Source organism: Pantherophis guttatus, chromosome 2 (genome assembly GCF_059756535.1).
Source record: "Pantherophis guttatus breed Tessera chromosome 2, ASM5975653v1, whole genome shotgun sequence".
Taxonomy (NCBI): Eukaryota; Metazoa; Chordata; class Lepidosauria; order Squamata; family Colubridae; genus Pantherophis; species Pantherophis guttatus.
In genome coordinates this window covers 276,046,769-276,061,859 of record NC_142064.1, presented here as the reverse complement: position 1 = coordinate 276,061,859, position 15,091 = coordinate 276,046,769, and the positions used below count along the sequence as shown (strand labels likewise).

At 44.0% G+C, this 15,091-nt stretch overlaps 1 protein-coding gene across 5 annotated transcripts; it reads right to left on the bottom strand.

Annotated features, from left to right (window-relative positions):
• Nucleotides 1-1,051: 1,051 nt before the first annotated feature.
• LOC132709772 (uncharacterized) lies at nucleotides 1,052-13,329 on the bottom strand. Of its 5 annotated transcripts, none has more exons than XM_087884492.1 (6): nucleotides 12,923-13,309; nucleotides 10,244-10,735; nucleotides 9,835-9,961; nucleotides 9,644-9,711; nucleotides 8,209-8,335; nucleotides 1,052-5,783 (listed from the first exon to the last, which is right to left on the bottom strand). In XM_087884492.1, the coding sequence occupies exons 2-6, from the start codon at nucleotides 10,343-10,345 to the stop codon at nucleotides 3,754-3,756; spliced, it is 2,454 nt and encodes an 817-aa protein (XP_087740618.1). In that variant the 5' UTR covers nucleotides 10,346-10,735; nucleotides 12,923-13,309; the 3' UTR covers nucleotides 1,052-3,753. The 5 variants fall into 5 exon arrangements, with proteins under 5 accessions (XP_087740618.1, XP_060540433.2, XP_087740619.1 ...); XM_060684450.2 differs by having other exon boundaries at nucleotides 10,244-10,796; nucleotides 12,923-13,269; XM_087884493.1 differs by lacking the exon at nucleotides 10,244-10,735 and having other exon boundaries at nucleotides 12,923-13,329.
• Between the last annotated feature and the right edge of the window lie 1,762 nt (nucleotides 13,330-15,091).

The following is a 15,091-nucleotide window of genomic DNA, read 5'->3' as shown; positions in this document are numbered from 1 at the left end:
ATGTCACCAGCTTGCAGGCTGGTGTTTCCTCTGGAGAGCTTGGGACGAGGCTGATCATTCCCAGTTCTTTGGGCTCTGCCTCTGAGAAGGGCTGTTCTTCATAAAAACAGAATGCCAGACCCAGCCTCTTTCCACAAAAGCCAAAGAATGGCCTTCTACAGGTGAAGTCAAGGTTGAGCTGAACTGGTCAGTTACGACCAGATCAGGATTCCCCTTCCTTCCCATTTCCTTGCTTTGGGAGCGATCAGCCCCTTCCCAGCTTCCCCAGGAAATCCATTTGGAAGGATTTGGGGTTTTGATTTCACTATTGTTGCTCAAAGAATAAAAATGGGATGCAAACAAATGAATAAATAAAAGCAGTTGACAGAAGATGCAGACAGGAAACGAAAGAAACAAGGCTGGCTCCTCAGCTCTGGGTTTGACACTTTCACTGCTATCTTTTTGCAGTGAAAAGATACAGGTAATAGGAAGCCTGTCATCCCCCAGGTGAACCCATTATGTGACCGAGTCATTTTTTGCTGTCCATTTCATGTGAATCTAAACAGAAGGTTCAATTGAATAGCTTAGCAGGTTAATACAACCTTTTCTGAGCTTTCAGGAGGAAAGGGCTGTCTGTCACTTGTCCCAAAGGTGCTTTTTTCCAGAGGCAAATGATCTTTCTGGTTTTTCTTTGAAGACGTTGCACTTCCCATCCAAGAAGCTTCTTCAACTCTTGACTGGATGGTGGGGAATGGAAAGATTTATACTCCTTGCAGACAGTTGGTCATTTGCATTCTTTAGAGAGTTGTTGAGGCCACCTGGAGGTTTATCTGTGTCATCAGGTTCACCTGAATGGTGCAAATGAGTGTGGAGCCTTCTTGAAGGACTGTTGTAGACTGAAGATAGATGGTGTTGTATCCCTCCCACTCTGTTGAGAGGGCTGTTCAATTTTGACATAGATAGCCTCTTTGACCCCTTTCAAACCAGCAGTCCTCTCTGTCCAAAATGTGGATTTTGCTGTCTTCAAAAGAGTGGCCTTTGTCTTTTAAATGAGAAATGGTTATTCAAGCTATTTTAGTTATTCCCCCGTTTTTATTGTTCATATTGTTTCCCACCTTTTTTACTACATTGTTTTAAATATATATTTGTATCAAAAATTTTCCTTGAAATCATGGTAATATACAAATAATGATACAACATTTATTTTTAAATGGAAGTACTTGCAAGTCAAGAGATCATTGGCAATGAAGATAAATACAAGAAAATGCTCAATACACAGGAAATAACAAGAATCTCCAATAGACAACTTTACACATGAGAAAACATCAGGCTGAGGGGGGATGTCAAATCCATTTCTTCCATCCCCCACCTGACTCCCCAAGCTAAAACCTATTAAAAAATTGTTACAGGAATTGGCCATGGCTAGTTTAGGGAAGGACAGGGGAGACATGATAGCAGTGTTCCGATATTTGAGAAGCTGTCACAGAGAGGACGACGACAACCTATTTTCCAAAGCACCCGAAGGCCAGACAAGAAACAATGGACGGAAACTGATCAAGAAGAGATTTAACTTAGAAATTAGGAGAAATTTTCTGACAATGGGAACAATCAACCAATGCCTTCAGAAGTTGTGGGTGCTTCAGCACTGGAGGCTTTCAGGAAGAGATTGGACTGCCATCTGTCAGAAATGGTGTAGGGTCTCCTGCTTGGGCTGAAGGCTGGACTAGATGACCTACGAGGTTCCTTCCAATTCTGTTATTCTAAATCTTAAAGATTATTTGACAGTTTCACCATTATCATCATGACATTTTTGTAAAATTCAATTATTTATTCAGCACTATGGGACAATCAAGGACAAATCTTTTCTTTCTTCTAAAGGGCATCTCATCAAATGCTTCAACAGGGATATTATATCCCTGTTAGTTGCCTTTTTGTAAAACAATGCTTCAGTCTGTTTTCATGGCACTTAACTTGAACTCTCTGATGAACCCCACTGTGCCCCAATCTAATTCCAGTCTGAATCTCTTAAATGGGGGAAATACTCACAAGGTATTCTCACAATGGGGAGATGGATTCATACTTCCTTGGTCAAAACAAATGAGGCAAAATAAAAATTCAGTTCATTTCCCTTTTGGCCAAATCCACAGAACATTTGTATACTGATGGCATGTTTTCTTTTATAAGTCTTTTTAAAATATCCCTTGCCAACCTTTCATTTCATTTCCTATCACCCATCTCCTCCCACTTATGACTGTATGACTGTAACCTTGTTGTTGGTATCCTTACGATTTATATTGACTGTTTCCTAATATGATTTGATTGCTTATTTGTTCCCTATGACTATCATTAAGTGTTGTACCTTATGATTCTTGATGAACGTATCTTTTCTTTTATGTACACTGAGAGCGTATGCACCAAGACAAATTCCTTGTGTGTCCAATCACACTTGGCCAATAAAGAATTCTATTCTATTCTATTCTATTTTCAACCTAAACATTTTGGGTGACTTTTGCCAATCACTCACTCTCAGCCTGGCCCATGCCACTCCACAGGATTTTGGGGAAAATAGGAGATATTTGGGTATCACGAATGAAGGTAAAGATTTGGGTATATTTGCCACCTCGAGGTCTCCAAATGTAAAAAAAAAAAGTGAGATAAAAATATAATGCCAAATCCAGTCTAAACTAGTTGACTGTGCGACAAACCATAAGAATATGAAGACCAGCACAAACTAAAGAACTGGTGGCTATGATTTCACATTCTGGTATATATAATAATAATAAATAGCAATAATTCCTCCTTCTTCAGGCATTCCTCTTTGGAGTCCTTTCAATCTTTTCTCTTCTTTCACATTTTCCTTATCAGAGAAAATGTTTTGGATGTCTATTTAGGATTTCTTTTGTTTCAACAAATGACAGCAATTACCAACTGAGGCCTATTTTATGAAATAAAATAGTAAGCTAGTATACCTAACTTGGGCCCACCTTGAACATTGACACTGCAGGTTGGAAGAAAAAAAATAATTACAAAATTTCATAATCGCTGGTTGGTAATAACCCTGAGAAGAGCCAAATGGGGGAAGTTATAAGAAGTGAAGCTCAGATCCAGGATTTTAATCAGAGATCTCTTCAGGGGATCAAAATGATATTCACATATCATGATCCAACCCTTCATCTCTTGCATGTATCACATAAAAAAAATGGCTCACATGCAGTTTTAACCAATTGGAAATATTATTTGGCAATGATTATAATTTCTTTGCGAGTAACAAAATGAAGTTGTTCTTTGTCAGGGCCACTTTACAGACTCAGCTGTCACTACCTTTCCACATTCTGCTCCTTTACAGTTTCTCTCCTGAATGGAAAGTCTCTTAAGATGTAAGATGATAGGCCTTATTAAAGCAGTTTCTTTGACCCATACCTACGTATATTTTGTATACTAAATGGATACGGTATTTCCACACATCGCACATTTAAGTCCATGTAGCTTAACCAAACATACACATTTATGTGTTTTCTCTTGTATTGTTTTTTTAAGGGGAAAAAAAGGCCGGTCCTGGTAATTCCATTTACTCCAGGCATTCTTCCCACAATACAATCTCTTATAAGAAATAAGTGCAACACTCTTTTAAATTGATTTCCACACTTCAGGCGTTTTTATGGTTCTGCCATGTGGATTCCTTTAAGTCTGACAAGGCTACTGAACTTTACAGTCAACATATTTCTATTTTTCCCTTTATAAGAAGAAAATACTTGTGTGATGAAAGCTCCCAAGTTATGGTTTCTCTCTTGCATGGATTCTTTTATGTTTCATAAGGTGACTATTTCGACTAAAACTCTTTCCACAATCTGTGCACTTACAGGGTTTCTCTCCTGTGTGGATTTTTTTATGTCTCGTGAGGTGACTTTTGTGACTGAAGCTCTTTCCACATTCTGTGCATTCGTACGGTTTCTCTCCCGTGTGAATTATTTTATGTATGATAAGGTTACTATTCTGACGGAAGTTCTTGCCGCACTCTGTACATTTGTACGGTTTTTCTCCTGTGTGAATCCTTTTATGGCAAATAAAGACGCTGTTCTGACGGAAGCTCTTCCCACACTCCGTACATTTATACGGTTTCTCCCCGGTGTGGATTCTTATATGCATCATAAGGTTTGCACTTGCACTGAACTTCTTTCCACACTTCAAGCAGGTATATGGTTTCTCTCCAGTATGGATTCTTTGATGGTACCTAAGGCCATTGTTATATGAAAAGCTCTTTCCACACTCTGTGCATTTGTACGGTTTCTCTCCTGTATGCATCCTTTTATGATAAGCAAGATGACTGCTCCTATTGAATCGCTTTCCGCATTCCGGGCATTTATATGGTTTCTCCCCTGTGTGGATCCTTTTATGGCAAATAAAATAACTGCTGCAATTGAAACTCTTTCCACATTCCAAACACTTGTAAGGTTTTTCCCCTGTGTGCATTCTTTTATGATATGTAAGATGTAAGGCTGCAGTAAAGCTTTTTCCACACTCCAGGCACTGATAGGGTTTCTCCCCTGTGTGAATCCTTTTATGTTTGACAAGGTGACTGTTCTGACTGAAACTCTTTCCACACTCCAAGCACTTGTATGGTTTTTCTCCTGTGTGGGTCTTTTTGTGGCGAACAAAGTAACGGTTGCAATTGAAGCTCTTTCCACATTCCAAACACTTAAATGATTTCTCTCCCGTGTGCATTTTTCTATGATATGTAAGATCCGAGCGGACACTGAATCTCTTTCCACAGTCCAGGCATTGATACGGTTTTTCCCCTGTATGAATTCTTTTATGTTTCAAAAGGCTACTATTCTGACTGAAGTTCTTTCCACACTCTGTGCATTTGTATGGTTTTTCTCCAGTGTGGATCCTTTTATGGCAAACAAAGACACTGTTTTGACAGAAGCTCTTTCCGCATTCCGTACATATATATGGTTTCTCTCCCGTGTGGCTTCTTACATGCATCACAAGGCTTGAACTTTCACTGAACTTCCTTCCACACTTCAGGCATGTATACGGTTTCTCCCCAGTGTGGGTTCTTTTATGTCTTGTTAGGTGACCGCTCTGATTGAATCGTCTTCCACACACCAGGCATATATATGGTTTCTCCCCTGTATGGATCCTTTCGTGTATGATTAGTTTACATCTCTGTGTGAAGGTCTTTCCACAGACCAGGCACACATATGGTTTTTCCCCTGTATGGATTCTTTCATGTATGGTAAGTTTGCATCTCTGTGCAAAGGCCTTTCCGCATTGCAAACATTTATATGGTTTCTCCTTTGGTGGAGTTTCTGCAGGTAAAATAAGCAACTGTTTCTTATTGGAGCCCTCTTTGTACTCACACAATTTTTCATTATTATCGGAAATACGTTGACTGCTCAAATTGAAACTTGCCTCACAATTTAGAGATGCATATGGTGTGTCCTTGAGATACGATCGGTGATGTAAATTAATGGAAGAGGCATAATTGACACTCTTCCCATCCTCTTGATGTGCGTATTGTTCCTCTTCAGTCTGGTATTTACGGAAATCAAATTTCTTGTCGCCTCTCTCACCACATCCACTATATTTTCCTTTATCTTCTCGTTGTTGAACTAGCTGGGTTGGGAAGTCATGGACTGCATTATATTCAAAAGAAGGCAAACTCTTCCCTCCCTTCATTACGCAGGTTTTCTTACTCCTTTCTGATGCCCCTTGATATCCAAGCATGCCTTCTTCAGACTTGATCATTTGTAATAAAGCTTCCCTGGTCTCCTTATAATTATTTTGTTTCTGGTTATAACCTTTGGGAAAAAAGGAAAGAAAAACTTAGTCACTACATTCACAATAGAAAAACAAAAGCTGCATCTGTTATTTCTGACTATCTAAGATTTTACTGAGTTCATCTTCATATGCCTGGAAGGGACCAGATTTCTATTTTATTTTTAGCAGTAGCAACTACTCCCTTTTAATTTTATCAGGTTTTTCTGTTTTTTTTTCCTTATGAAAAAAAAATCTAATCTTTATTCAAAGACTGAATGATTAGGAGCAAGGGGCCATTAAGAATTAAATGAAGGAATTGTGGGCCTCTTCAATTGATGCCTTGACTTTTATTATAGCAAATGTAGTTTTGGAAATGCCCTATGCTGTACAGATTGTCCTCCAAACTAAGTTCTTCCAAAGCAAGGGACACTTTCAGGGGATTGTAGAATTGCCTCGGCTTCAGCAGCCCCCGATCTATCCCCCTCCCATCTCTGTCCTTTTGCTCACCCTGAATAGCATGGCCAAGATGAAGACAATCCTGTATTCCACTTCTAGCGGACTTTCCTTCCTGTTGTCAACTGGAAGGAAGGTCCAGTTGAACATAATCTATATGATTATGTTCTTCCTTCTTGGCATCTGTAATAGCTTCCCTTTTCTGGGATTCCTGTCATTGGCTGGCTTCAAGCCACACAGCCAATGGGCTCTACCACTGCTGGGCTTATCCCCACCCCTCACCACCAGCTTTTCCTCATATGTTTATGGAGATTCTAAATCATGCAGTCATCCAGGTCATGACTGTCCCAAAGTTGCTTTTTCAATGGGCAACTGGACTTTTGTTTTTTCTTTGAAGATGTTTTGCTTCTCATCCAAGAAACTTCTTCAACTCTGACGGGATGGTGAGGAATGGAAGGATTTATACTCCTTGTAGACAGCTGGTCATTTGCATTCTTTTGGAGAGCTGATGAGGCCACCTGGAAGTTTATCTGTGTCCTCAGGGTAATCTGAGTAGTGCAAATAAGTGTGGAACCTTCTTGGAACTGTTGAAAGGACCGTGTTGTAGTTGTGATTTAATTAGGGCATCCCGTCGGAACCCTGACAGCAGTCCTTTCAGTTCCAAGAAGGCTCCACACTCATTTGCACTATTCAGCTGATCCTGATGAATGAAAATGACCAGCTGTCTGTAAGAAATATAAATCCTTCTATTCCCCACCATACAGACAAAGCTGAAGAAGCTTCTTGGATGAGAAGTGAAACGTCTTTAAAAACAAACAAACCAGTTGCCTCTTGAAAAAGCACCTTTGGGACCTCCTCCTCATAGTTTGCCCCTCCAGGGTAGCTCTGCATAACTCCTGGCAGTAGCAGGCTGCGACAGATGAAACCTGGCACCCAGGAAGATGGACAGCAAGGAGGCAGTGGCATGCCCTGCAGCAACAGAGCCCCTGCACTGTGGGGGCTTTAATCCAGCTGGCGGTAGCAAGCCCAACAGACAGGAGACAATATGGACACCAAGAAAACTGCAACAGCATCGAGTAGGAGGACCAGGAGAAGAATCCTGAATTTTCCGGGATTGACTGGAGAAGCTGTAAACTAATGAAAGGAAACTTTAATTGTGTGAGAATGTTGAGAAGATGCTAAACCGCCAATAAGTATGGTATCACAGTAGGAATGTTAAAGGATGAATTTGCTTATGAAGCAGTTGTGTGCCATTTGCCTAGTCCAGCACTAAATTTAAACTTATGTAGCTTCTTGAAATCTTCCCAGGTTTCCAAACACTATCTTTTTAAAAAGCTGCCGATAGACCAATATTGGACTGAAGTAAAAGGTAAAAAGTAAAGGTTCCCAAGCAAATATGTGCTAGTCATTCCCAACTCTAGGGGGCGGTGCTCATCTCCGTTTCAAAGCTGAAGAGCCAGCGCTGTCCGAAGATGTCTCCGTGGTCATGTGGCAGGCATGTCTAAATGCCAAAGGCACACAGAACGCTGTTACCTTCCCACCAAAGGTGGTCCCTATTTTTCCACTTGCATTTTTTACGTGCTTTCGAATTGCTAGGTTGGCAGAAGCTGGGAGTAGTAACGGGAACTCACCCCATTACACGACACTAGGGATTCGAACCGCTGAACTGCCCACCTTTTGATCGACAAGCTCAGCGTCTTAGCCAGTGAGCCACTGCGTCCCACAGCTGGACTGAAGTACTCAGGGGAATAATGCCACTTGGTGTCAGCCCTACAGGGAGTTTACACATTATTTATTCAGAGCCAGAGGAGGGCTTTTTGACCAAACAGCTAGTATGAGAACTGTCATTGGATATTAGGTAACCTAGGAAACTGGGTGGTGATGAGGGACAGAAGTCAGAGAGACACAGGTCACTTTCTTCCTGTGCTTATTCTAGTCAGGTGCTCTTCTCTTTGCACTTACAACAAAAGACTTTCCACAATTAACTGAGCCCAGAGCAAAACAGGCCCTTACCCAGAGCTGCCACATTCCTAAAATTCTCCAGCATGACTTCCTCGTGTAAGGCTCTCTGTCTGGGATCCAGCAGCGCCCACTCTTCCTCCGTGAAATACACAGCCACCTCCTCAAAGGACACTGAACCCTGCAATTCAAAGGATACGTTCCTCAACATTAATTCCAGGAAGTTCTGTCCCAGATTTCATATATCTTAAATAGCAAAAAGTTTTGCAAAAGAGAAAATGCTTTTTTTTTTTTACCAAATCAGTTCTTATAGGTGCTTCTTGAAAGATTAACTACCACTCTGAAATATTCACATGCGCACAAATATGGAACTGGGACCTCTAGGTTGGAGTTTAACCATGCAGCCATCTTTGAGAGTCTTTCTTAGTTGAACATGGGAATCCTAGAGATACACAGGGAAGGAGAGGCACTACGACCCATTTGCAGGGTTGGAATTTCTTCCTGGCGCAAATCATCTTCAGAACTACGTGAATTTGTCTGACATGCTTCGCTTGGAAACCTTTCGTTTCTTTTTTTCACCCCAAAGATATTATTTTTTTTCAGTAACGATCATCTTGCATAAATGCAAACCTGATATAAACATCTTTGAATCCGATGTGTTTTTGTAACTTATTTATTGTTAATCAACCCTTAGTGTTGTAATTGAATTGCTTTGTTTATTAACATTTTATTTATTTGTTTGTTTCAATTTCTATACCGCCCTTCTCCAAATAGGACTCAGGGCGGTGAACAGCCAAAGTAAAAAACAGGACATACAAAATTTAAAAACAATTTAAAATAATTAGATATTTTGGCCGTAAATTAAAACAACCCAATTTAAAATCACTTTAAAATTTAACTCAAGCCAGCCCAGCTAGTTGAAATAAATAGGTTTTCAGGGCCCAACGAAAAATCCGGAGGTCTGTTATTGTACGTATCTCTGGGGGGGAGGTTGTTCCAGAGGGTGGGCGCCGCCACAGAGAAGGCTCTCCCCCTGGGGGTCGCCAGCCAACATTGTCTGGCGGATGGCACCCTGAGGAGGCCCACTCTGTGCGAGCGTACTGGCCGGTGGTAGGCTATTGGTGGCAGAAGGCGGTCTCGTAGGTATGTTGTAAGTAGTCCTACTAATGGTTTAATAAAAGTAAATAAATTAAAACAAGTCTTTGCTTTCACGACATGCTAGCTGGTCCTTCTCCTTGCATCTGCCTTAGGCAGCAAAGGGTTTATTTTAAACCAATGCAGGAACAGGACATTTAAATACTCAGCTATTTACATGAATAAATAATATTGATTTGTGGAGTTGTGCTTAAATAACCATTACAAAGTGAGACTGAGCCAACGCCTGATCTCAACACGTAATCTCCTTAACAAACTCCGCATTGTCCCATGATCAAACCAGACATCCCCATTCTCTCCCAGAGATTTCTGTGGTTTGATGAAGCTCTCCTACCTGCGCTATGGCTGCCTCACCACACAGAGGAGATGTTTCAGCAACGTCCATCAACAGCCTTCTGCTCCCTGCGATTGAGGTAAAAGGGAAGCATATAAACTAACCCCGGCCCAAAACCTTTTTGTAAAAACAGCACACAAACGAAAGCACTTCAAAAGCTTCAATGCCCTCAAGAACCAACCTTCACTTACGTGGCAACGTGACCCGAACTGGATCCTCCTCAGGGATCCTTCCCGACAACTGCTCCATCGAGGGACCAGAAAGATCTTCTCTTCCTTTAGATGGTACCAAAACTGCCTTCGTGAAGGGCTCCTGCATCTGAAATAACAGCCAGAATCACAGGAGGACAAAAGTTAAAACAACTGAACGTTGGAACAAGGGAACTATTTTATGCCTTCAAAGATGGACGATTTGATATCCATAGGTAAAGACGCAAATCCTCCCTCCTGTGGAATAATCTGGATGGGGAAACCCCTCTCTGGAGCTGAAACGGAGGGAAACCAAAGTCTCTTCTATTGCTACAAAGTGACATTTGAGGTGGACAAGTCAATCAAAGGAAACTATATCCCAAGGGGATTCTCCCAGGATCGAGTCTCTCACCTGCTGCCTCTGCTCCTCGGCCTGGCCGAGCAGGAAGCCTTCAGCCAGGGCCACCACCTGGGAGCAGCTCTCTGTCCCGCACTCCCTCAGCCAGCCCGCCATTTCCGGGGGGCAGCACTGCCAGGAACTGCTCCAGGATCACCCAGTCCACCACCTGAGCTCTGCTGCTCTTCTCAGGTTTCAGCCATCGATGGCAAAGCTGCTGCAGGCGGCTGCAAACTTCCCGGGGTCCCGCGGACTCCAGCTAGCAAAAGTGGCGGAAGCGCTCGACCTCTGAGTCGAGGGGCTCTTCGGGGACGGTCTCCCACCTGACTCCAGCCTAGGCCTCCCTGCCTTCCTCGGGCTCAGTTATAGAAAGGCCTGGAGCTCCTCTCCATTCTCCACCTAACCTTGGCATGTCCATCTCGACAGCTTCCTCACACGGCGTCTATTCAGCTCCTCTCCTTCCCAGCTGCATCTAGCAAGGAGCCTGCGGAGGCTGATCCGGCTTTCCTGTGGACAAGCCAGATATACTCAGCCTGCAAAGAAAGTCTGCGCCTCCCCTTCTAAGACACTGAAAGAACAATTTAAAGCAAAGGTTGAGCCACCAAGAAAAGGCTTCAATCAATAGATCCAACGGAATACAGAGCCGGAAGGGACCTGGGAGGTCATCTAGTCCAACCCCCAGCTCAAGCAGGAGACCATTTATTTATTTATTTATTTATTTATTTATGAATGAATGAATGAATGAATGAATGAATGAATGAATGAATGAATGAATGTTTCGATTTATATGCTGCCCTTTTCCGGAGACTCAGGGCGGCTTACAATGCGTTAAGCAATAGCCTTCATACTTTTGTATATACCTGCTTAGTAGGGCTTTCGCCCCCCCCCCCGCAGCGGTGTTCTATTTTATACAAAGTCAGCTTATTGCCCCCACAATTCGGGTCCTCATTTTACCTACCTCGGAAGGATGGAAGGCTGAGTCAACCTTGAGCCTTGGCGAGATTCGAACTCGCAGTAATTGCAGGCAGCTGGTGTTACTTCACAGTGCTTTAGTCTGCTGCGCCACCAAGGCTCTACCCTTTCAGACGGGTGGCTGCCCAGTCTTTTCGTGAAAAAAACCTCCCGCGATGGAGAGCCCCTGGGGCAGGCTACTTCTGCTGTAATGGTGTAGGTAGGGTCTCCTGCTTGGGCAGGGGGTTGGACTAGATGACGTACAAGGTCCCTTCCAACCCTGTTAATCTGCTGACTGCCAGCAGTTTGGCAGTTCGAGTCTCCCCAGGTTCAAGGTCGACTCAGCCTTCCGTCCTTCCGAGGTGGGTAAAATGAGGACCCTGATTGTTGGGGGGCAAGAGGCTGACTCTGTAAACCGCTTAGAGAGGGCTGTAAAGCACTGTGAAGCGGTATATAAATCTAAATATTCTCCGGGTCCGCTTCAAGGTGCTAGTCCTCACCTATAAGGCCCTTCATGACTTAGGTCCGGGATATTTGCAGGACCTTCTCCTGCCTGCCTCTCACCGTCCTGTTCGCTCACATAGGGCCGCTGTCCTCAGGGTTCCGACGGCGAGCCAATGTCGTCTTGCTGTACCCCAGGGGTAGGGCGTTCTCTGTGGGTGCTCCCACCCTCTGGAATGAATTACCTACCGAGCTCCGGACGGCTCCTGATCTCCGTTCCTTCCGTCGCGACCTGAAGACTTGGCTGTTCAAACAAATAGGCTGACTCAGATTCCGGGTTTTATTATTTACTATTAATTAGTTATTTGGTTTAAAATGGGATTTTATTGTATTTGTTTCTTAATATTTTTTTTTTAATTTGATTTATATGCCGCCCTTCTCCAAAGACTCAGGGCGGCTTACAATGTGCTCAGCAATAGCCTTCATCCTTTTGTATATTTATACAAAGTATAATAACCAGCTTAATAACAGGGTGCCTTAGACCCCTGTACTACCAAGGCTCTTGTGTTCGCCGCCCTGAGTCCTTCGGGAAAATGGCGGCATATAAATACATGCAATAAATAAATAAAGAGCCTTGGTAGTACAGCGGTTTAAAGCACCCTGTTATTAACACAGCTGCCCGCAATTACCGCAGGTTCGAATCTCGCCAAGGCTCAAGGTTGACTCAGCTTTCCATCCTTTCTAAGGTAGGTGAAATGAGGACCCAGTTTGTGGGGGCAATAAGCTGACTTTGTATAAATATACAAAAGGATGAAGGCTATTGCTTAGCGCACTGTAAGCCGCCCTGAGTCTCCGGAGAAGGGCGGCATATAAATCAAATTATTGATTTATTGCTTAGCGCACTGTAAGCCGCCCTGAGTCTCCGGAGAAGGGCGGCATATAAATCAAATTATTGATTTATTGCTTAGCGCACTGTAAGCCGCCCTGAGTCTCCGGAGAAGGGCGGCATATAAATCAAATTATTGATTTATTGCTTAACGCATTGTAAGCCGCCCTGAGTCTCCGGAGAAGGGCGGCATATAAATCAAATTAAAAATAATAAAAAAAAAAAATTAAAAAAAAAAATAAATAATAAACGCTCTGGCAATTATTGCCTACGTTACAACTTCGGAAAGGCCTCCGAAAGATGCGCTTCTTGCCAACTTTCCCACGATCGGGGTCCCGAGCCATCCTCTCCATAAAGCTCCCCCCCCCAGCAGGGCCATAAACCCAAATGCAAACCAAGGCGACGCCTTGCCTCACCTTTGGCTCCTCGGTCCTCTTTTAAGGCTGTCAATCTCACGGCCGGCGGGGAAGGCGCTTTAAAAGCTCCCAGGATCGCGGCACCCGCGGGGATCTCCGTGGGAAAGAGACAGAGGGGCTGAACCGGCCAGTTGTGGGGGGGGGGCTCTCTCTGCCTTCCCACCCCCCCCTACCCCTTTTTGGGGGACACCCCCACTCCACCCCACCTCCCTTCCAGCCTTCTCGGGAAAGGAAGCTTTTTGGACACGCGGGTTCGCGATTCCCCACGATCCCAATCTGGGCAACTCGCTCCCGGCTCTTCTGTTAGGTAACAAATCCCCGCCCTCGCCTCCTTCGGGGGGGGGGGGAGGAAGGTCTCGGAATGCGGGGCGAGAGAGCGCTTCTTCCTAGAGAGGCCACACTCCGGCAGCCTCCCACCCCTCCGGCTTTTCCCCCCCCCATTTTTTTTTTTTTTTTAAAGGGCGGCCGTCTCCTCCCTCCTCCCCCCCCCCATTTTCCGCCTCTTTCCTGCAATAGCCAATTCCTCGCGAAGCTCTCTGGCGCATGCGCCGTCCCTCTCCCGAAGGCAAGAGCTACGGATGCGTTGCAGAGCCATTGGGTGGATTGGCGCTGTGGTTTCCAGGGGGGTTGGAAGGAGAGGAGGAGCCCAATCGGCTTTGAGAAGGGGAATCGGCGAGGCTGGTTCAATGTTCATAACAAGAGTTGGAAGGGACCTTGGAGGTCATCTAGTCCAACCCCCACCCCCCACCCCCGCTCAGGCACTTCTGTACCACTTCTGACAATAACTAGTTGAGGCTTTCTTTACTTTACTTTATTCAAATTTCTATACCGCCCTTCTCCTTTCGGACTCAGGGCGGTGAACAGCCAAGATTAAAAACATCTATACAAAACATCACCGTTAAAAAATAAAGTTAAAATAATTTATAAATTTGGCCCATAATTTAAAACTTGTCAATTAAAATCAATATTAAAAATTTAAAACTAACCCTAAAATCAAGACAGACCGGCTAACTGGAAAAAATGAGTTTTTAGGGCCCGACGAAAAATCCGAAGGTCGGAGATCACTCGTATCTCTGGGGGTAGATTGTTCCATAGGGTGGGTGCCACCACAGAGAAGGCTTTCCTCCTGGGGGTCGTCCGCCGGCATTGTCTGGCCGACGGCACCCTGAGGAGGCCCTCTCTGTGGGCCTCATTTCCCTTCTGGGAGAAGAAAGATGCAGAAGAGGCGTTCAAACGTTTTAGCTTCTCATCACCCACCACTGATTCACAACTTTCTCTTCACAACGCCCCCTCCCCCGAAAATAGTAACCAAATGACAAGAGTTGGAAGGGACCTTGGAGGTCATCTAGTCCAACCCCCCTACTCAAGCAAGGAGACCCTATACCGGGGGTCCCCAAACTTGGCAACTTTAAGACTTGTGGATTTCCAATTCCCAGAATTCTGGGAGAATTCCTGCTGAGGAATTCTGGGAGTTGAAGTCCACAAGTCTTAAAGTTGCCAAGTTTGGAGACCCCTGCCCTATACGATTTCTGACATGCGGCTGTCCAGACTAAGGTGACCAGATTTTAACATTGGTAAAGCGGGACACCTACCATTTTGTGGGCGTGGCTTGGAGGTCATGTGACTTGGTGGGCATGGCTAGCTGGTCATGTGACCGGGTGGCCATGGCTATGTGTATAGGAAAAAGTCATTTCTGACAGGTCCTCACACTTTTGACTGGTCCTCACACTTATGACCATCCTCATATTTATGCCCATGCAGCATTCTTAACAACCATGTCACTCATTTCACAACTGCTTCTCTTCACCATGGTGATAAGATAGGGCAAAAAACGTAAAATGTGAGGACAGTCGTAAGTTTGAGGACTGGTCAAAAGTGCGAGGACCAGTCAAAAATAACTTTTTCAGCCCTCTGAGTAGTCCATATGCACAAAAGGACTACCCAGAGGGCTGAAAAAAGTGATTTCTGACAGGTCCTTGCACTTTTGACTGGTCCTCATACTTATGACCATCCTCACATTTATGCCCGTGCAGCATTCTTAACAACCGTGTCACTCATTTCACAACTGCTTCTCTTCACCATGATGACAAGATAGGGCAAAAATGTAAAATGTGAGGACAGTCGTAAGTTTGAGGACTGGTCAAAAGTATGAGGCCAAAAGCGGGACTT

Bases quoted from the DNA above. Each gene is read 5' to 3' on its own strand.
- LOC132709772 (XM_087884492.1), bottom strand. From the start codon at position 10,345: ATGGCGGGCTGGCTGAGGGAGTGCGGGACAGAGAGCTGCTCCCAGGTG. The intron at 8,336-9,643 runs GTAGGAGAGCTT...TTTGAATTGCAG, and splicing joins GTGAGGCAGCCATAGCGCAG to GGTTCAGTGTCCTTTGAGGA. The intron at 5,784-8,208 runs GTAAGGGCCTGT...TTTTTCCCAAAG, and splicing joins TAGGAATGTGGCAGCTCTGG to GTTATAACCAGAAACAAAAT.